This window comes from Ostrea edulis, chromosome 1, assembly GCF_947568905.1.
Source record: "Ostrea edulis chromosome 1, xbOstEdul1.1, whole genome shotgun sequence".
Taxonomy (NCBI): Eukaryota; Metazoa; Mollusca; class Bivalvia; order Ostreida; family Ostreidae; genus Ostrea; species Ostrea edulis.
Window position 1 is genome coordinate 15,997,612 of NC_079164.1, and position 22,610 is coordinate 16,020,221.

Below are 22,610 nucleotides of genomic sequence, written 5' to 3' on the forward strand. Positions count from 1 at the left end.
TATAATGCTTGGATGTACAAAATTCATGAAAAATGATTGTAGGTTTAACTAGAATGGCTACATGCATTATTTATGAATACCTTTATTTTTTCCTCTTTTTTGCATTTTTTCTCCGAGTACCCCATTAATTTTCTTTTCTTGGAAGCACAGGGGCCTTCTAATATTTCGTCTTTTCCCTGCTGACATTTGGAATCTGAGGCCTTCTTTGTTGTCTTAATATCAGTCTTTTCACGTTTCGAATTCTTGGGTACTTGTTGCTTTAAAATCAAAACAAATAATCTTATTGAGAAAAGGACAAAATACTTACCACAGATTTCACAAAAGATTTTTTCTTTCACTTAGCTAGCTAGGACACAGTCTGGTCGAGATATTCTACATATCACCAGACCCCAAGTTTCACCAGATTGTAATAATTCACTTTTAAGAAAAGGAAACTCCCCCAACACAAGTACATTGTAATATAAGTGTTAGTACTTCATGTGTCAAGTTACTCAGTTCAAAATCATATATATGTTATTCCAAGTACATGTATCATTTTTACGTGTATTTCCATCACATCACGATGAGTTGTCGTTTTCATCCTTCTAAATTGAATGTATGTTATTGCACTAAACCATAGACCTACACCAGACATGTAAAAGCATAATTATTACATTGCATGAGAAATAAATGAAAAATAGACATTTATAGTTTAATGTGATCCAGTTGATATAACTTTGATAAACAGATGTTAACAAGTCTCAGACCTTGGAATTAAATCAGTCTGAATCTTCAGTTCCATGTTTTAAACATCAGGTTTGGTTAATAAATACATTGAACTTGACCTGTATTTATCATTTTTATGCGTATGAGAGATCAGGTGGCCGAGAACATGCAGGCTGTTGTCAGTGACGAGTCCAAGGCAAACAAAATAATCTTGAACAGTTTGAACTACAAGGCCTACCCACATATTACTGTTAGATATATTGAAAATATTTTGATTTTAAAGTTGAGATTATAAATCAGTTTATCAATGAATAAAATGTTTTCACCAACAGTGTTATTTGTTCCTTCTATAAAATGTATCATATCAATTGAAATTATTGAATTGCAATGAGTATCACATATCGTATGAACCCTTAGTAACTTTCCAAACTGCTGAATATTTCTCACTGGACAATCAGTCCAGAGTCGTAATACTTTTTACTGTCCCAACTTCTATTCTACTGCTTAAATATGATGGTCCGGTGACTTTCAGAATAACTGCAGTTATTGAAAAGGACAGTGAATCACAACAAAGTTGCTATTAAATCTACACATAGGACACCATTCTTCAATAAATTTCAGGATAACTAACATATAATAAAATTTAAAGGGAGGAAGAAATAAAAAGAAAAGTTCGAAAAGTTCAACATTAACTTTTGGCAAATCTTACGAGTGTTGGATACCCTAATAATGGATTCTGTTTCAGGGGTGTGCAATTACCATCGCCCGACACTACTGATTTTAGAAGTCGGGCAAGCCGAAACCAATCCTGCGTCAGCTACTAAATCTTACTAAATCTAAAGCAAAAAGTAAATGCATTATTTATTGTTCAACTGACACACTTTACCTACAAATCAACTTTATTACCAAGTCAAGATCTTCAATCCATTTAAACAAACATAATACATGCATTGTGTATTGATAACAACAACAATCAATTCAGTGACAAAATGGATAAGTTAAAGCTGTTTGCTCTTTCCTCAATTTAATTTGCATTCTTTATAGGATTTTTTAAAATCAATATTCCTTTTCACTTAACAAATACGAAGAGAAAACAAAAGATGTTTATAAAACACATACATATGCCCCCCATGGTGCAAAATTGAAAAGGGTTATACACATGCATCATTTAATTGAAAGTAGTATCACCAATTCAAAATATTGAGCAGACAATATCTTCCAATGTCAGGAGTGGATTGACCATGTGACCTAAAAATCAAAAGGGGTCATCTACTCCTTATGCTGTACCAGTGTACCAAGTTTGGTGTTACTAAAGCAAATAATTCTTAAAATATAGGAGACAATATATTACTATGTCCAGTTTAACCCTTGATCTTTGACCATGTGACCTCAAAATCAATAGGGGACATCCTCTCCTGAAGATGTACCAGTGTAACAAGATTGATGTCTGTCAAGCAAAGGGTTCTCAAGATATTGAGCAGACAGTTTGACCCTTGACCATGTGACCTCAAAATTAATAGGGGTCATCTACTCCTTGGAATGTACCAGTGTACAAAGTTTGATGTTTGTCAAGCAAAGGGTTCTTAAGATATAAAGCAGACAGTATATTCCAATGTCCTGTTTGACCCTTGACTATGTGACCTCAAAATCAATAGGGGTCATCTTCTCCTGAAGATGTATAAAGTTTGATGTCTGCCAAGCAAATGGTTCTCAAGATATTGAGCGAACAGTATATTCCTACATCCAGTTTGACCCTTGACCTTGTGACCTCAAAATATATAGGAGTCATCTTCTCCTGAAGATGTACCAGTGTACCAAGTTTGATGTCTGTCAAGCAAAGGGTTCTCAAGATAATGAGCAGAGTATATTCCTACGTCCAGTTTGACCCATGACCATGTGACCTCAAAATCAAGAGGGATCATCTTCTCTTAGAATAAAGCATTTAGAAGATCATTGCTGACAAGCAGTAGTCGCCAAAATGTCAGCATGAAGTGTAAAGCATTCTGCTAATGATCCAAACATCCCTTTGTGTGTTTCTATACACATAGATGAGGTAAAAATCAGCAATATAATTCAGTTTTAGTCTTCAAAATACTTGGAAAGAGATCCTTGCAGAGATTAGGAGCGAATTGAAAAACTCATAATATATGTCAGATGGCATGGGCAATATAACAGTTCAGATATCAGCCAGTTATGTATGGATCTGAAATAATTGAAGTTGAAGTGCACAATGCATGTGGAGTTTGCATACTATGCTGATGCAGCTAAGGGCAATAAGAAAAGAATGCTTTTACTGTGCATCAGCTGATGCCGTTTCCAAAAGACCAAAATTTATTACAGAAATTCAGTGGGGTTTATCTTCTAGTCTGTGCTGATTGTCTTGTCAAAGGGCTAGAGATTTTTAAAGAGAAATCCTCTGAAATAGACTGATGAAATTGATAGGAACAGTCATCTTTGTCAAAGTTTTGAGTAATTTGAACAGCAATTTATTCCCCCTTTTTTCGACTTGTTTCCGAATTAAAAGAAAATATCTGGAAAAAAAACTGTTCCCTGTATTATTATTGTGATTTTTATTAATTTCAACTTCAATGAATTTTTTTTTTTTTTAATAAATTCCCTCCCTCTGGGGTCTGACACCCCCCAGATGGCAATTCCAAATAAACATTTGATTAAGGGACTGATTCATGATTTTCCTCCAAATTTGTTTTTCACTTTAAATGATCAAAATCTACAGTCTAATATGTTTAGAATGTTTCACAAAAAAATTAAGGTTATTCATTATGACAGAAGCTCATTATAGAGAGTGTATTATTTTTGTTGAAAACAAAGATTGAGGTGTGTTATTGTTTACAGGGTTTTCAAAATAAATGGATATTGATCCAAGTTTATTATATATATCACATCTCAAGTATACTTTAGGTAAAATGTGTCATTTAAAAGTTAAAATTTGTGATTGTACAAAATGAAGATGCTTAAAATTACAAAATTAACGTTTCACTGGTTTGTTTGTTTACATAAAAAGACTCGAGTCTTTGTTTACATAACAAAGAATCAAAGCTAAAATAATATTGCTCTTATCCTTGCATTCAGACGGTCCAAATTTTGGTCGTCAACATTAAATGAGCTATATTTTTAATTTTTAACATCAAAATTGAAAAACATTTCTTTCGAAAAACGTGAACCAGTCCTTTTAAGGATGGCCTCATACATATAGAGCGTTTGAAATAATTTACCTCTTCTTTCCTCACAGCCTCCTTTGTGTCAACTGCAGACTTTACTGGAGGAGCTTATAAAATAATAAAAGACAATTTCCATTTACTGTACAGTTTGCATCAATATATACATTACTTTCTATCCTATTATACTAATATCTCGTTCTGCTCGATCTCCTTCAAGTTCCACTAGGCTGGTTTATACTTCAAAACAACTGAAGTAAGTCTTTAACACAGAACATGCAGTCAGCCAGCATACATTTATTTAACAAACAAAAAAAACCAAAGCAACATATGTACTTGAGTATATGTGCAGTGCTCCCACTGGACCAGAATTCCCTTTCGCCACTTTTTCGGGGAGTGGCACGGCACAAATAATCACATGCTTTACAATTATTTCCATCATATTATATATTATTTTATTCATTACACTTATTTTAGCATTTTGAATCAGTTACATTACTTAATCATATCCAGCTACCATACCTAAACATTTCTTTCTGAAATAATAAGAAGTTGATTTGTTTGATAAATTCTATTATGGAAATCAAAATTCAGATAATAAATCATATAAATATAAACTTCATGATGCTACACCCCTCAGTGAAAACATTGTGTACATTGGCCGAAATACAGATGTCACAAAACATCAAGCCCAATTTAGAGTCGTATCTCAACCACTCCCTATTAAATTTCCGTTTTTGTATGGAAGATTTTGCAATTTGGACAGAATCAGATGTTTGAGGAGGTGGGGGTTGACTGTAAAGCCAAACATAGATATTTTTTAAATTTTAGACTGACTAGGGTCAGAAGCTACAAGTTTAGTGTCAAAATAGAATGGGGTGCATAGTCTTATGAGATTAGCATTTTTATACTGTTGTGCACCGAACTTCAAAGAAAATTATTTATTAAAATTGCCATGTCCATATCAATGGTGACCGACCGCATTGTTTATGAAATATTCGAACTAAAATCAAACACATCAAAATCAAAATCTTGTAATCAACGAGTTTGGCCGCAAAAACAAACAATTGATGTATTTAGATATACATTATACACAATAATACGGCCAATTTAATTACCAGTCGGTTCTCTGGTTAAGAATTGACATTAATGTGGAAATGATAACACGATAATGAATAAGACTTTAAATGTTAAACAATTGACCACAGCAGGGTAAACAGCTGTCCGATGTACTTTATTACATAATCCCCGACTTTTTTGCAGCCATAAATTACCTGAGGCTGTGACCAGCTCTGTGTGCACTGGAACGACGCGAGATTCCCGGTCGCACGCGTTGACTGAATAAACAGATTTTGACTGCATAAACAAACAGGCGATAATGTGTTACTGACAAAGGATTAAAAATACAATTTATTGCAAAAAGGGATTTTCGCCACTTTCAATTTTTTTTCGCCATTTTTGAAAAAAATTCGCCATTGGCGAAAATGGCGAAGCCCAGCTCGAGCACTGTATATGTGTATCAAAACTTACAAAAACATCACACTAACATGCAGTGTTCGAAATTAACCATAGACCGAGTCCATGTCAAATGACAACGGTCTATGCCAATTGTAATTGAGATAGACCAAATTGTCTATGCCAATTTTCTAGGTTTAAAGTTATCCCAAAAGTTTGATGTCTGATAAACGTTAAGAGGAAAGGAGGACATTGTTATGGAAATGGAAAGCAAATATACTTTTTAAGTACAATTAGAAGTAAATAACAATGCTTAAAGTTGTGTTATCTTTTTTTCAATGTTGCGGTCTATGCCAATTCAATGAGGTCTAAGTCATCTTGTTTTGGTATAGACCCATGGTCTATACCAAGCTTTAAACCAATTTTGAACACTGAACATATCTCCAGCTAGTGATGCGTTGCCATGCTTAAGCTGCAGCTGTACCTATAAAAGATATAGTTTTCTCGTATGTCGATTTATTAATCTTCTGCCGTATCATTCACCTTCTGTCTTAACATTTATTTGACTAACTGAGTAACATTTCATCAACAACAACAAAAAAGAAACGTTCTCAGCTTGCAGAGGTCTCCATGAATAGTTTTGCTTGCGTATTTATATATATATTTTCTTTCATACTCTATGGTTACATATGTAGATTAGAATTTAAAACCTGAAAATCCTTTCTTGCTTGTTTTCTTAAGGTGGACAGCCGATTTTTCCATAGTTACAGTAAGTTATGGCATCTGAAACGAGGAACATTAGCATCCAAAAAAATGTAAATAAATACCCCCCTCCTTCACGATATAAAGTGGTTTAAAGAAAAAGAAGTGCTGCTACATGTAACAACCTTACAATATTAGAGGTACTTAAATTAGACTAAACAGTTTCTCAATATAAAATTACTTATCACAATAAATTACATATTTTGTTTGAAGTCGGTGAGGCTCTACTTCGACAGTGTCTTCTCATGTACCAGACGATTGAAGCGCTTCCGCTTTTCCCACAAGTCGCCACGCAAAAACATGCGCACTAACTAATTTACTAATCGATGAGCGCTAGAAGTGTGGAGAAGGAAATTTTGTATGGTGGTCAACATTAGCACATTTCCAAGCATTTTTTCCTTATATTCATCCATTTGAGGTGGCATATGATACTTCTAATACCATATTTTGTCACAACGAGTTTGGCAATTTACGCCGTTGATGAGAACATACGTGCAGTCGGAGTGAGTTATTACACCGATAGGTGGCGACCGAATCGTTTAGTTTACATGCAACACGTGCACGATGTAAACAAAACGCAACTGGTACGTTTTTGAATGGTCTAAACTGGTGTAATTACAGATTGAACAATGAGTGTTGAAGTGAAAACGCCGACAAGGACACAGTTTGAGCACACGGAATTTCAGTGTGGTGAAAAAACAAACACAGAAATTAATTTTGTCACAGGAAATGATGATCGTTCTGTGAAATTCGATTTTAAGAGAGAACAAGACGGTCACACCAAGTCGCAGTATGTTGGACATCGTAAGAGGAAAGCCAGCTATGCCAGTAGGAATGACCTAGCAATTCAGCATGGAGGCTATCGGAAGAAGAGGTTCCGGTCGGAGAGTAACATAGTGCTTCCAACCAAGTTTTTACTAGGTGGGAATATTAATGATCCATTAAACTTGAATAGTCTGAATGACGAGACTGTAGACAAACTCCTTAACCAGAAAACTCCCCAGTCATCACCACTTCCAACCCCCCACCACAGGAAAGACATACAGGTGACAATTCCAATCAATATTAATGATCCTCTGAACTTGAACAGTAATGAGGATGCTTCATGTAGTAAAAAGAAGAAAAGGAATAAGCATAAAAGGAAAACTGAGGATTCATCTTTAACCTTGTTACCTCAGAAGGAATCAGAAAAGAGGCGGGGGCTGATGGAGGCTCTTAAAATTGAAATTGATGACACTTTTCCAACAATCCCCATGCAACTGGATGACTCCCCACAGAATGAATCTAGCAAATTAAAATTTAAGAAACCAGACACTATTGTGTCTCCTGTTATACCTCAGATTTCTCCACGCAATCGCCGTTTCCGTAGAAGGACTTTAAGTATGAGTGATGTAAGACCAGACTATCAACCTTCACAGAATGTTTCAAGATCGATTCTCCGGACTTCCCTCAGTCCACCCAGGCAAGCGGCATTAGAAATTGAGGACTTCACAACAGTACGAAAGTTCCGAAGACAGATTAGCCAGAAATTGGACAAACCTCAAAAGAAAAATCGAAGAAATACAAAATTTATCTATGGAAATTACAATAGATACTATGGATATCGAAACCCTGAAGCTGAAGAAGACAACAGACTAGAGTGCATGAAAAGAGAGTGGTTCGAAGGAAAGGATGTATTGGATATTGGTTGTAATGTGGGACATGTTACATTGGCAATTGGCAAAAGGTTTCATCCTAGAAAAGTAGTAGGAATAGACATAGATCACACTCTCATTGCAGCTGCAAGGAAAAATATTCGTAATTACATATCTAATAAATCAGCAGATATTCAGAAGTATCCACTGTCCAACCCACTTAACTATGGTCCCATAGCTGCCCCGTCTCTGTCTGACAGTATAAAGAGTCCGGCTTTTCCTACCAATGTGGCATTTATGCAGGTAGAGTATATACATATCTACTCATAAGACATTGATTCCATAATGTAGGTCGTATAAGCAGAATTTTGAGCAAGGATTTAATTTTGGCATTTGATATTAGGGGAATTATGAGATCGCTAAAATTGATTATTGCTAACAAATTGACAGTTTCCATATCGGAGGTAATCTTTCTTGGAATTACTAAGTCACTAAAATTAGCTCTTTGTAAATATAATATTAGTGATAGGCCGATTGTCGCCAATGATCAATTGTCGGTTGTTGGGAGATCTTCAATGTCGCAGACATTGCTAACAAAAATAAATTCAGTGAAAACCTTTATTTTATAATTACTGAAAACCACAAGCAAAGAGTTGTAAGTAGCCCAAATAAAAATTTACTAGTCCAAATTTTTATGCTATGTGAAAGATTGATTCAACTTGATTTGAAATTTCAAATTTAAACATTTTTATTGAGTATTACAATATCTGTTGTAAGACAGTAAGTTTAAGACAAGAGTTCAAGCTCTCTTTCAACTTATAACTCTGTCACTTCACAATCAGATTCTTCAGAGTCCTCCAATTCTTATTCTTCTAATTCAGTAGACGAATCATAATCCCCGTGTGAAATATGTTACTGACCCATCAGGCATGTGCCTGTGCTTCAAATAATTGCCAGTAGCCCAACCCTTATTTTATTAGCCTACCGCTTAATTTCGAAAACTGATTGTTCTGGAAAAATTACTAGATTTGTGTCTCGCTAAAAATTTCACTTCAATATACGGCATTTTCATGTGGTTTATTTCACTTTTACCTTTGTATGATGACTCGGTGAATTTTTTTATATTATTGCAGGTTTCACTAAATTGCAAGACTATTCAATTAAATCTATTTTGTGGTGTTGTGTTGTGTACATTAAACGCGGGGGGTGGGGTGGGGGGGGTGGGGGGGGGGGGGGGGTGTAAATATGTACGTGTAGCAATTTACATAACTGGGTTATTTTACACAAATTACTGGGTAGGTTGTGCCAGTTGATAACAATTGTTTCTAGAAACTGAGTGGCTAAATGATGAATTTATTTTCTACAGGAGAATTATATTTTGGAGAATGATGAGCTGGTTGACCTACAACACGAGGAGTACGATGTCATTATGGCACTGAGTCTCACAAAATGGATCCATCTTAACGGTGGTGACAGTGGCCTGAAGCGATTCTTCAGGCGCATTTTCAAGCACCTGCGTCCTGGTGGCAGACTCATTCTGGAGCCACAGCCCTGGTCGTCATATAAGAAGAAAAAGAAAATATCAGTATGTTATCATCTTTACATTGATCTTATGGTCAAATAGAACTTTTACCTTTCAACTTAGAAAAGTAGCATTAAATCTGATAGACTTTGTTCAGTTTGTAAGCTAGTTAGCATGGGGACAAATTGCTTTATTCTTGGATATGGAGTTGTTTAATATGATATGCATGTTTTTTAATATGATATGCATGTTTTATCGTTGGAACCAGGAAGTTTGATGATTAGATCATTAATGTTGAATTAAATCTACAATGTGTATTTTGTAATAGGAGGAAATTTACAAGACGTTCCAGAGCATCCAGATGAAACCATCCCAGTTTTCAGATTACCTGTTGTCGAGGGAGGTTGGATTTACAACATGTGAAGTAATTGATATCCCATTCAACAAATCCAAAGGTAGACATCTTACGGTAGAGTTATCTCTCTTGCAAAACTAAGTAGACAGTAATGCAAATCAAAAACTGTATCCAACACTATTCAGATATTTTCTTAGATGATGAAACATTTTAGAACCTCTATTATATGGTCATATATTACTGAATTGCAGCTATTGTTTCAGTATGGAGTGTTATTTTGGACTTTGAACTCCATTTTTGAGTGGAAAGGTACTGTTTAAGATTGCATCAGATCCCTCTCATGAAAATTCGGGATAAATCATTGCTAAACCAAAACTTTATGATAAATTTTACGAGAGGCATAGTAAGCATTATGCATAGAGCTGAGTTTTAGGAAAGTTTTGTCAGATTTACAAATGAAAATTCTTAACATCCAATCCGATAAATATTCTCAGTGTCTAATGCCAGGCCAAAAATCTGATGTGTTAAATGAGTATCATTTAAAAATTCCATATTTGGCTTTTAAATTTAGAGTTACAATCGAGATGGTGGTGTCAAGATAGAAGGGTTTCATTACAAGGAAATTATTGAATAAACATGCTGTAAGGACCATATTGAAATTAAATTCAAGCTCTGAAGTAGTTTGCGAACATTGACACAATTTTTATTTTCAAGCTTTGATTACAAATGAATATTTCTGGAATGTTATTATCGTAAATTGCTAAAAGCCAGCAAAATTATGTTAGTTCTGAGTGGATTATAGATCCTGTCTAGGATATATTGAAATATTGATGTCAAATTCTCGTGATATGCATAACAATACGTTGAGTGAAATATCTGAAACCTGAATTATTTGGTTTTGAATTTGAAAAATGTAGTCACTATAAAGATGGTACCATGTATTTTCTGTGGTCATGTTATGGTTGAAGATAGCACTTGATCAAACTTATTCACATTACAACAACAAAAATGAAGTTTGCAGGGGTGTACAATTACTGACGCCTGGGACTAATGATTGTAGAGGTCGGGCGAGCAAAATCAATACTGCATTAGTAAATCTAAAACAAAGGTAAAAGCATTATTCGTCGTATAGCTGTTAATATTACGTGGACTGACTTAACGTATGAATTAACTTTATTCTAAATGGAGATCTTCAATCCCATTTAACATATATATATGCAATGTGCATTGAAGGCGACAATCAGTGACAGAATGCTTTCCTTTGCAGTGTTTAGTGTTTGCTCTGCCCTCAGAAACTCGGTATTATCCCAGTATTAGTACTCTCAGTCCAAATGTCTAAAAAATTAGTAGACTTCAAAAGTACTCTGATAGAGTCATTGTTTTTATTTCAAATAGATAATGAATGTGAATATTATTGATATCTATTTATAGATAAATATATTCACAGTGAACATTTTGACCAGGAAATCATATTGTGAACACAAGGAGTTTTTCAAACTTGTTTAATATGACCTTTGAGTTAGTTTGGGACCACAATATTACCTGATAAGAGCAAGAACTTTGGCTTGTGAGAACATGGTAGTCAATGATCCCTTGGCTTGTGAGAACATGGTAGTCCATGATCCTTTGGCTTGTGAGAACATGGTATTCAATGATCCCTTGGTCTTTAAGATACTCAGACTGGTCTGTCTTACAGTCTACACAAAATGAAATTGGATATTCATATTAGGAGAATCATATGAACTATGAAGTCTGATAATGTGCTTTGCTTTTCTAGGTTTCCGAAGGCCTATTCAGATGTATAGGAAACAGGACACTGCACACAGCAGCCCTAAACAGGAGCAACTGTCACAGACAGCCAGCGTCCCACAAGTCAGTCCCAGCCTGCAGACTGTCAGCCAGAAATCAGAAGATGCCCCTGATCAGTCAGAATACAGTCCTTGTCAGGAAGCAAACACCCAAACAGAAAGTAGACAGGAAGTTGACAACCAATCACAAAACAGATTTGATCAGGAGGCAATTAGCCAATCAGGAAACAGCTCAGATCTGAATCCTAGCTCTGTGTCCAGTTCTCAGTAGTGTATTCGCAACAAACGCAACCAATAAAAGTGAGAGCAACAACATTGTGAAGATGTGAAAATGTCTCACTAAAACATGTACTGAAAGCAATGAGATTATGATTGATAAGTGAATTTCACAACATTTTTTTGAAGATTCAAAAATTGATTACAGACAATGCCACCTACATTTAAGTCTAGGAGGTGTAGTGATGAACAGACAATGCCACCTACATTTAAGTCTAGGAGGTGTAATGATGAATAGTGCAATATGTTGTGATTGATGAAGAGAACGGAGGACGCTAGTGTGGTATGAATTCTCGTCGCTGATCCAATAGGTTTTTTTAAAATAGAAGAAAAATATCAAGTGGACTTCTTAATTGGCAGCTGCAGATCAAATTCTGTCCGTATGTGTTCTACATGTGGCATTGAGACATGTTAAAGAACTATAATGTCATTGTACATGTTTTATAATTGTTCTAAAGTTTAACTACATTTGCTATCAATATGATTTGGCATAAAAAGTTGTCTTGTCTTTGTTTTCCCAAGACTATACAGTGTTGTTTTAATGGAGAGATTATAAGCCTTTTCACGATAACTGCGGGACTGTACTTCGCACATGCACATAAGCAACATCCGCGTTCCATTGTATGTTTATATTGGCAACAAACCATGGTCATTCAGTGCGTTGTATTTAAATGCTCGAACCGACAAGGAAGTAAAGCAAAAGAGAAAGGTGTAAGTTTTTTCAGATTTCCCAAAGACAGAAGAAAGCGAGCCGCATGGATCAAGACAATAAACAGAAATTGGGCCCCAAATGAGTACAGTAGGGTATGCTCTGAGCATTTTGTTGATTCTTGGCATAGTGACGACCCCACGGACATCAAATATTGCCCGACTTTGTTTTCGTATAAGACGAGGGAACCAACCGAGACACAGGCTGCTCGAGAGGAAAGACACAGTAAAAGGAATTTACTTCAGGTAATTTGAATGTTTACTCTAAGATGAAAAAGAATTGGACTGGTAGTTATCAAGAAGTTGAAAATGTTCAATTGTTAATGGATGGCAACCAATTGCAAAAATGATACATGTAACACTCAATTTTGATGACTTGAAAAGTACCTTTCATTAGTAGAACTAAACACCACACTAGTAACTTTGGAAATTCAAATATTTTATATTCTAAAGTAAAGAGTGATCAAGGTAATTGTGGACAGATGTGAGGGGAGGTGGAGTCTGTCAAATTTTAAAAACTATTGTTAATAAATTTGTCCTATAAAGGTCATATTTTCGTTTTTAGAAAATCCTATTTTTGTCCTACTTTCTGTTGATAAAATCCTATTTTTCCTATATTTTTTTTATCCAAAAGTTGCTATGACCCATGATGATGTTGCAATAAGTTTTTTTTAAAAAGACATTTGTCAAATAAATAGTCATAAAATGAAATGATGACTCACTAATAGCCAGTTGCTGTACATCCTTGGTCAATATCTAGCCTAAAATTTGATTCAAATTGTAAGGATAACAATTTATGAAAGAACGTTCATGTTGTTTCACTTTTTTTTTCATATTGTAATTGATATGAGGTGAAATGACAGTTGAGTTAGCTACTGTGATAACATTATTCACATTGAGTTACATCACAATTTAACTGCATTATATGTTTTATAAATTATGACCATATATATACATGTATATATATACAGTCTTTTTATATATATATATAAATGATTAAATTTTTTTTAGGAAATCAATGAGACGGATAGAACAGAGAGACTTTTGATGCAGAAACACCACGACTTCAGTCTATACTCACATAGCTATCATACATCACAACCCGACTGTCTACAAGACATCAACAACAACAATGATGAGAATATGATTCTTGATGATGTTGATATAAAGACTTTGAAAGATGAAGGTACACATAAAAAAAGAAAATATTAACATTTCAAAGAGGTTTTAAAAATTATTAAATACAGTAAAACTTGAATATAGCAAACACGGATAAATCGAAATTACGGCTATAGCGAAGTGAAATCAATTTCCCCGGCAAATTCTCTATATATTCTATATAAAAATCTGCATCTATATCGAACACGGATATAGCGAATTTACGGATATAACGAAGTAAATTTCTATTCCCCTTGAATTAAAAATGAACGTAAAAATCACCTTTTATAACGATTTTTTCGTTTCAATCTCGTGATTTTTAACAATCTTGACATAATGCTTGACATAAAGGATCCACACTTATTACGAAATTTCTGTTGTATTTTTTCAAAAGAGGATGTTAACACAAAACAATACTTACATATATGTTTATTGAGAAATTTATTAACAAAAAGGAAAGAAAAAAAACAAGGGAAAAAAACCCCACAACGCAGTCAACAATTGACCGGTATTTTAAAAAGACATAGACTGTTTGTATGTATTACACATAATTGTGTTGACATTTTTCTTTTAACATGTGCTTGTGTGATTAAATAATCCATCAAGATAACTTATCACATATAAATCAGTGTGTACATATCTCTTATAAAAATATTCCTTCTTGAAAATATCTAGGCTTAATTTCTCTTAGAGACAATGCAAACACAAGTATATCGATTGCTGCTTTCTATTATAACTAATATACATATGGAACAATTCAATTTTATAAGGAATTTGTTATATTTGAATTATAAATTCGCTATAAACGTATAGCGAATTACGCATATAGCGAATTTTTATAGAGTGTCCGCAGAAATTCGCTATATCAGAGTTTTACTTTATAGATACAGAATTTAATTGTTTAGGCTTGAATTTTGAATATGTTGGCCAGATCAAAAGTCAATGTCTTACGAAAATATGAATGAGGTCTACTATAATTATTGTTGTCAAGACCCCCCCCCCCCCCCCCCCCCCCCCCCCCCCCCCCCAAAATGAGAGATTAAATTAAATAAAATCTATAAATCATAAACTATTTCATGAAAGAAACATCAGTAATCACATACTTTTATGTGTATACTGGTCATTGTCGGATGACTTGTGGGGCTCTTGACTCTCCCACCACTGTTTTGTGTCCTTTCTTGACCAAACTATTCAAATTTAAATTTGTCATCAGACACCCATCTGTCTGGTCTCAATCCTTAATGTTATCTTTTAATTACAGGTGTACAGTGTGGCCCTGACCCTCTGCTACAGGAGAACCTTGCCTTGAAGAAGCAGTTAGACGACCTCAAGAGAGAACGCTCCAGATACATTTGGAAGGTAGAGAAGATTGCCAACGATGATGCCAAGACAAAGTTTTACACTGGGCTGCCTTCTTTTGCAGTGTTTATGTGGCTTTTCAAGTAGGCATACAAATTTAGTCACATTTGAACATAGTGGTACATAGCTTTGTAATTTTAGTTACTTTTCGCTAAGTTTTACATCATTCAAATATAGATCTGCATTGCATGTTTTTCTATTGCTGTATAATCCTAATACATAATTTAATCCTTTTTTTAATATAGCTCCATCAGATGAAAGGCAGAGAGAATGAGGTACTGGATTGGCTTCAACACATACCTGACAGCAGACAGACAGAGAAAATCTAAGAGGTCATTGGAGCTGGTTGACCAGTTACTTGCTGTCCTTCTTAGACTTAGACTAGGACTGTTTACCTCTGATATTGCCCATAGATTTGATATATCAGAGAGTACTTTTTCCAAATATTTTGCCACCTGGATTTCTTTACTTACGTGTGAACTGAAATCTTTAAATCCATATCCTGCATGTGATATCATTGACAGAACAATGCCATTATCTTTTAAATCAAAGTATTCATCTGTTCGAGTTATACTCGACTGTACAGAACTTTTTATACAGAAGTCCTCTAGTCTTGTAAATCAGAGTATGACATTTTCTAACTACAAACATTGTACAACTGTGAAATTTCTTGTTGGCATTACACCATCAGGTGTTATTTCTTTTGTATCTGAAGGTTGGCCAGGTAAGGTATCTGACAGAGAACTGACAATTAATTCAGGTATTATAGATCTGTTAGATGAAAATGACAGTGTTATGGCGGACAAAGGTTTTACGATAAGAGATCTGTTGGAAAATAAAAAATGTAATTTGAACATTCCTTCATTTAAAGGTGCATGTCCACAATTTTCAACAGATGAAGTTTTCAAAACACAGGAGATAGCCTCATTAAGAATACATGTAGAGAGGAGTATAGGTCGAGTTAAAAACTTCCATATTTTGGATGGTGTTATGCCTATAACTTTGCAACCGTTAGTCACTAAAATTTTCCAGGTGATTTGTTGGCTAACAAATCTTGATGTGCCATTAATTACAAATTAATTAATTTCCATTTATGTACATGTGTGTATTTTTATAGGAAGTGCTGCTTTAATTGATTTCAGACTGACGAAAATGACAAATTGTAATTCAAAATGATTTCAAACTAATTATTCTGATTGAACTCATGTCAACATATTCTTTATTTTTGGAATTTGATAATTAAGAGAACAAAACACTTATGGTGGAACATGACATAAAACTTGAATAGATATTAAATGTGAGATTTGTTAAAGGGAAAATGATTCTTATGCTTCATTTAAGTGATCAGTACACAACTCTACTTTTGTACATATGTTACACGTTTCTTGTTCATGTATATTTATAAACCATGCTTGCCATATTTATGGTATGCTTTCAGTTGGTTTGTGATTGGCAAATGAATATTTTTTAGTTTAATGTAGAAGTTCATTGCTATCTGATAAAAATGACACTTGCAGTCATTTGAAACTGTTCTTCAAAGATATTGATACTTGTTTATACATTTGGAATAGATTATATGAAATAATTTCTTTCAAAACTTAATTAATTGTTGATTAATGAATTATTGATAATGCATGTTGATCATTGCATGATTTGGCATTTGTATACTGTACAACAAACAATGATATGTGTGGTTATCTAAATCAAATTTTAAAAAATCAATTGTCTTTCCTGTCAGAAGTGCATAAAATATATACAAGTATGATGAAGTTTCAACTTTATTGTCAGACTTTTCTTTTATAAAGCAATAAGTTCAAATGATACATTGTAAATGTAACTTCAGAGCTTCAGATATTTAAGGATGAGGATTCTTTGCAGAAATATGCATTATAAAGTTTATCAAATTCTGAATTGGGAAAAGAATTACTTCTATCCATGAGGAGAATAAAATTCAAAGTGGCATTGCTCTTATGACTATATCTCAGGAAAACAGAATTTGAACAGATTAAAAATCTTAAAAGTAGATAAATAATAGAAATTATCTGGAGCTCTGTAACTGGATAATGTGATGCATATAAAATTCAATAAGTCTAGGCATCATAGAGGACACAAACTCTGAATCAAAATATACTCTGTCAATACAAATATTGTTCTGAGCAGCGTCTGTCCATACTACAAAGTCGCACCATGGTAATCGCATAATTGCCATTTCTCCCTGAACTTGAGCATAAAACTTGTGGCTCTTTTTGAGACATGGTCCTTCCATACTATATTCTAAACAGAAATTTGGACATCCCATTGCAACAATCTCACTCACTTCCGTTGTTGTTACTTGAGTTCCCTTGATGGAGTATGGACACTTAATCTCTAGTACACGTATGCTGTCACCATCAAAAACTCTCCCGTCACTGGAGGCACCCAAAAATGAGTTATCTGTGCACAAAGTGAGATCTGTATCCTCAACTTTAAAATTGTTTCATTTTCCTCTATGAACACTTTGTATCAAAATCTTGGCCAAAAAAATCCTGGATTTCTTATTATCGCCCTCACATACTGATAAACCGACATATCTATTTTATAGTTATGAGTTGTGGGAGATAAATGGTATGTTTTTTATCTTTACATACATGTGTATATATATATACACATGTATTTTAAAAATAGTACAACCACATTTTAGATCACTGGTCACTCTGACAAGGAACCTACTGAAATTTATCGCAGCTTCTGAACTGAAGCCAGAAGGTTATTAAAGTTTCCTTTTCTGGAAGTAATAGAATCAGTTTGCACTGTATTTGGTGTATAGCAACTTTGGAAAAGAGAAATTTCAAGGTCCCCACCCCCATTTAATCCACAGGTATGATGGGAAAGCCTTCTAATATGCAATATTTACGATTTGACTGTCATTTGATAGACAAACTGCATATAAAAGAATTCATAAGAACCACAAACGGCATGCCCTTTATTTAAATTACTCAGGTTCTCTAGAAGGAATTTGCTTTTATTCATTTGTAAATAATTCGTAATTTCTTCTGGTATCTCCTGTACTGTGAATGAATTGGTTATTCATGCTATGTCCCCCCAGGGGCAAGGGATGGGTGTCACATTAGAGGTTCAAAGGTTTATTTTAGAATAAATAGAAAATATTATTCTTGAGATTAATGAACAATGTTACACAATGTCAAATTAATTTGCAAGTATCCTTATGTAGTGTAGATGCAAATTTGTTCACATAAATATGACCCCTGGGACATCTTCGCTAGCCAAGGGTTTACGATCCGCTCCGCTTCTCTAGTACAAACCATTGGCAGATTTAGTGCGATTTTCGTAGCCTAAACTTTCACCCTGTGATTGGACGCAGGGAAAGTCCACTGCTTAATCAGAGAACGTGTTCCATTAGATCACGCGCAAAACAAAGGAATATAAATACCTACAATTGTCACTCGGTCGTGTATCAAATACATATCAAAACAAATGATGCCACGTGCGCAGTTCAGACTCGTATTTGCGTAAAGACGTGCATTAAAATTGCTACAGTACTGTGCCATAAGTTTAATATCAAACGTCTTCTGTAATTCGTTGTTTTATGTTCTATCCCATAGACAGTTGCGTCAGAACTATTTTTCTCAATTTGGAATTCACCTTACACTCATGGGGTTATTTTTAGAAGTAGACTCAACGTCTACATATATTTCATGGGTTCACACATATATTTAAGTTGTGTAGTGTCAAATTCAAACCATGACCGCTGGGGGTGCAACAGAGCACTGATGTATGAATATGTATTAGAAAACATTTATCAATAATGGGTAGGACAACTTTTTATGCAAATATCTTCAAGTTGTGTATATTTACGTTGGTTTGAAACGTTCCCGGGGCCACAACAGGGGTTTGATCTTTTACATACACACACAGATTATTTATATATATATATATATATATATATATATAAGCACTAAGGTGTCGGATCCACAACATGGATACAAGGTCAAATACTTTGTATGTATATATGTATATTATTATTACTACTACACCAGTATATATATATATTTCAAGTTCCTGAAGGATAGAGTTGGTCTTATTGATATGGAAGTGTTGTCTCGTAGATTTAATTTTTCTACTACTGGAATGGGTTCACCACAGAGCTTTAAAAGATCAACACTCGCATTACTTTAAAATGTGTATATATCTACATAAATTCAAACAACAGAATGTGCATTAAAGGCCGGCAATTGGGTATAAAAGCAGCCAATCGGTGAAAATGGTGGAATATATGAATTTTCTGGTCACATTCAGGTTGCAGCACTTATTTTGCAAAAATAAAGATTAAGCTGTTGTACTGAAATTTTTTAAAATGGGTATGCTTGTTCCCCTCATAACTGTGCATATATTGGCCATATCTATTTTAGATATAAATTCTCATGAAGTTTTAATTTTGGCCTAAAAAATCTGAAGCAGGGCTAAATTTGTATTTCAAACTAGAGATTGGCAGTTTGTGGGTGTGATTATCTTTTGTTATTGTTTACACCGAATGTTGACTCACATATTGCACGAGCATGCTTGTCTAGTTCTAGATAAGGGGGGTTGCACTAAAGGAAACATGTAATCAAATCACTGTATAACGTGGAAAAAAAGTACTTACTCATATATCATTGGTAAATCCAGATTTTATTTTTTAATTATATATAATCTCATTCCTTTAAAAAATTGGTTAACTTTATTAGGTCACCTGAATTCATTCAGGTGACCTATTGCTATCTGTTTTTGTCCGTCGTCGTTCGTCGTGCGTTAACATTTGAACATTTTCAGCTTCTTCTCTGAAACCCCTGAACCAATTTCAACCAATTTTGACATATAGCATCTGTGGGTGAAGGGGAACAAAAATTGTGAAATTCGTGGTCCCTGCCCCCCTGGGGCCTGAGGGGTGGGGCAAAAACCATCAAAATGAGTGTAATTTTAAAAAATCTTCTTCTTTACTCCTGGACATCAAGAAGCCAAACTGTGGGCATAATTATAATGAGCATTGAGCCCTCTACCAAAATTGTGAAATTCATGGCCCCTGGGGCAGGGGTTCTTGTGTTAGGGTGGGGCTCTATTGGTCATATAGTGAAAATGGCAAAAACCATCAAAATGAGTGTAATTTTAAAAAATCTTCTTCTTTACTCCTGGACATCAAGAAGCCAAACTGTGGGCATAATTATAATGAGCATTGAGCCCTCTACCAAAATGTGAAATTCATGGCCCCTGGGGCAGGGGTTCTTGTGTTAGGGTGGGGCTCTATTGGTCATATAGTGAAAATGTAGAAATTCTTTGAAAATCTTCTCTGTCTCTGGGTATTAAGTAGACAAACTAATAGCATGGTAATGATGAGCAAGGATGCCTCTTTATACCCCCCGCAACAAGTTGTGGGGGGGGGGGGGTATACTGGAATCGAGTTGTCCGTCTGTCCGTCCGTCCGTCCGTCTGTAGACGCAATGGTTTCCGGGCTCTAAAGCATTATCCTTTCCACCTACCGCCACCATATCATATATATGGACTACCCATGGGATGAAGATGTTCCCTATCGATTTTGGGGTCAAAAGGTCAAAGGTCAAGCACACTGGACATCGAAGTAGCAATAGGGTTTCCGGGCTCTAAAGTGTTATCCTTTCCACCTACAGTCACCATATCATACATATGGACTACCCATAGGATGAAGATGTTCAATATTGATTTTAGGGTCAAAGGTCAAGCGCACTGGACATTGAAGTAGCAATATGGTTTCCGGGCTCTAAAGCGTTATCCTTTCCACCTACAGTCACCATATCATATATATGGACTACTAATGGGATGAAGATGATCCCTATCGATTTTGGGGTCAAAAGGTCAAAGGTCAAGCGCACTGGACATTGAAGTAGCAATATGGTTTCCGGGCTCTAAAGCGTTATCCTTTCCACCTACAGTCACCATATCATATATATGGACTACTAATGGGATGAAGATGATCCCTATCGATTTTGGGGTCAAAAGGTCAAAGGTCAAGCGCACTGGACATTGAAGTAGCAATATGGTTTCCGGGCTCTAAAGCGTTATCCTTTCTACCTACAGTCACCATATCATATATATGGACTACCCATGGGATGAAGATGATCCCTATCGATTTTGGGGTCAAAAGGTCAAAGGTCACGCGCACTGGACATTGAAGTAGCAATATGGTTTCCGGGCTCTAAAGCGTTATCCTTTCCACCTACAGTCACCATATCATACATATGGACTACCCATGGGATGAAGATGTTCCCTATCGACTTTGGGGTCAAAAGGTCAAAGGTCATGCGCACTGGACATCAAAGTAGCAACACTCAGAAAAGAGGTAGTTTATACCTATTACCAACACCCTTTGGGAGATTGGGGTAAGCGGGGGATATTCTTAGTGAGCATTGCTCACAGTACCTCTTGTTAAAAATTGTGATATTCATGGCCCCTGGATCAGGGGTTCTGGTGCTAGGGTGGGGCTCTATAAGTCATATAGTGAAAATGCATTATTTCTTTGGAAATCTTCTTCTCTGTCCTTGGGTATTAAGCAGACAAACCAATAGCATGATTATGATGAGCAAGGATGCCTCTTTCAAAATTGTGAAATTTATGGCCCCTGGGTCAGGGGTTCTGGTATTAGGGTGGGGCCCTATTGATCATATAGTGAAAATGCATTTTATTTCTTTGAAAATCTTCTCCTCTGCTGCTGGGTATTAAGTAGACAAACTAATAGTATGATAATGATGATCGAGGATGCTTCTTTCAAAACTGAAATTTATGGCCCCTGGGTCAGGGGTTCTGGTGCAAAGGCGGGGCTGACCACATAGCTATTCAATGTTTCTTCCATCCAAAAGTAAAATTCTTATATTTAAACACAAACCTAATTCAAACATTGGAAGGTTGTTACATGATACTCAGGTGACCTATAAGGCCCCTGGGCCTCTTGTAAAAATAACTCATTAGGACTGTTCAGTCTGATCGCTGTTTCAGAGTTTTGCAGGATTGCTGGTACCTTTTCTCGAATAATTCAAGCATGATGTTTGTCTGATTAAGCAACAATCTCCTAGGCCAGTTGTGTAACTCCCATTGTCTCTCACCAATGATGACAAATGTCCAATTGATCAACCATCACTCTAAAATTACTCTCAATCTGGACTCTTACGTGTGGACATTACAATGTCAAAAGAGACAATCACAGATAGTAGGTCTCCAAATATTACAATGGACAAAGTGTTTCTTAATAATCCTTCAATGCACATGTCCTCCATTCATTGCACAGCTACAATTTCCCCCCAAATTCTTCTCATAATTGAAAGGCACCAAGAGGAACATCATAAGTATTAGTATATCATATATACCAATATTTGTGTATATTATCAAAAAACTACATGTTTTAAAAGACATGCATAAAACAATGATGAATTCATTTTGTAGTTCCTAGGGTGAAGTTTTGTTAAAGTAAAAACATACCCTTTCAGTGCCTCACAGATTGAGCAGAGTGGTAGAAAAATGCGGGAAAACTTTAGTTTATTTTGATAAATCATGCCAGTCTCCCTGTTCAAAATATCGTCTGCTACAGAGCACGTGTAGAGTCAAGCATCAGACTGCTGTTTATTCTGATAACACTGCTAAGCCCTGTCCTCTTGCCATATATGCTTAATTGCTGTAGGGGTGTAAATT

The 22,610-nt window shown here is 35.2% G+C and overlaps 3 protein-coding genes across 5 annotated transcripts in view; 2 read left to right on the forward strand and 1 right to left on the reverse strand.

The window, feature by feature from the left end:
• Positions 1–6,622, reverse strand: part of LOC125661738 (uncharacterized) — a 46,729-nt gene extending 40,107 nt beyond the window's left edge. Inside the window, exons 1-3 of one of the 3 annotated variants that reach the window (XM_048893904.2) lie at positions 6,297–6,622; positions 3,939–3,991; positions 81–257 (exon numbers count right to left, since the gene is read on the reverse strand). In XM_048893904.2, coding sequence (XP_048749861.2) covers positions 81–257; positions 3,939–3,991; positions 6,297–6,345 — 279 coding nt within the window. In that variant the 5' untranslated portion in view covers positions 6,346–6,622. Of the gene's footprint in view, positions 1–80; positions 258–1,427; positions 1,532–3,938; positions 3,992–6,046; positions 6,120–6,296 lie in introns of those variants that run through there. The other 2 variants (XM_056152899.1, XM_056152900.1) reach the window with 2 other exon arrangements.
• On the forward strand, positions 6,599–12,201 carry LOC125661761 (probable RNA methyltransferase Y17G7B.18). Its single transcript, XM_048893923.2, has 4 exons — positions 6,599–8,035; positions 9,099–9,317; positions 9,583–9,709; positions 11,387–12,201. The coding sequence occupies exons 1-4, from the start codon at positions 6,728–6,730 to the stop codon at positions 11,686–11,688; spliced, it is 1,956 nt and encodes a 651-aa protein (XP_048749880.1). The 5' UTR covers positions 6,599–6,727; the 3' UTR covers positions 11,689–12,201.
• LOC125661837 (uncharacterized) lies at positions 12,174–16,694 on the forward strand. The gene is made up of 4 exons (XM_048893965.2): positions 12,174–12,647; positions 13,413–13,587; positions 14,821–15,001; positions 15,164–16,694. Exons 1-4 carry the CDS (start codon positions 12,174–12,176, stop codon positions 15,174–15,176), a joined length of 843 nt encoding a protein of 280 aa, XP_048749922.2. The 3' UTR covers positions 15,177–16,694.
• Positions 16,695–22,610: the final 5,916 nt, after the last annotated feature.

Bases quoted from the DNA above. Each gene is read 5' to 3' on its own strand.
- LOC125661761 (XM_048893923.2), top strand. From the start codon at position 6,728: ATGAGTGTTGAAGTGAAAACGCCGACAAGGACACAGTTTGAGCACACG. The intron at 9,318-9,582 runs GTATGTTATCAT...ATTTTGTAATAG, and splicing joins AGAAGAAAAAGAAAATATCA to GAGGAAATTTACAAGACGTT. The intron at 9,710-11,386 runs GTAGACATCTTA...TTGCTTTTCTAG, and splicing joins CCCATTCAACAAATCCAAAG to GTTTCCGAAGGCCTATTCAG.
- LOC125661837 (XM_048893965.2), top strand. From the start codon at position 12,174: ATGATTTGGCATAAAAAGTTGTCTTGTCTTTGTTTTCCCAAGACTATA. The intron at 12,648-13,412 runs GTAATTTGAATG...AATTTTTTTTAG, and splicing joins GTAAAAGGAATTTACTTCAG to GAAATCAATGAGACGGATAG. The intron at 13,588-14,820 runs GTACACATAAAA...TTTTAATTACAG, and splicing joins AAAGACTTTGAAAGATGAAG to GTGTACAGTGTGGCCCTGAC.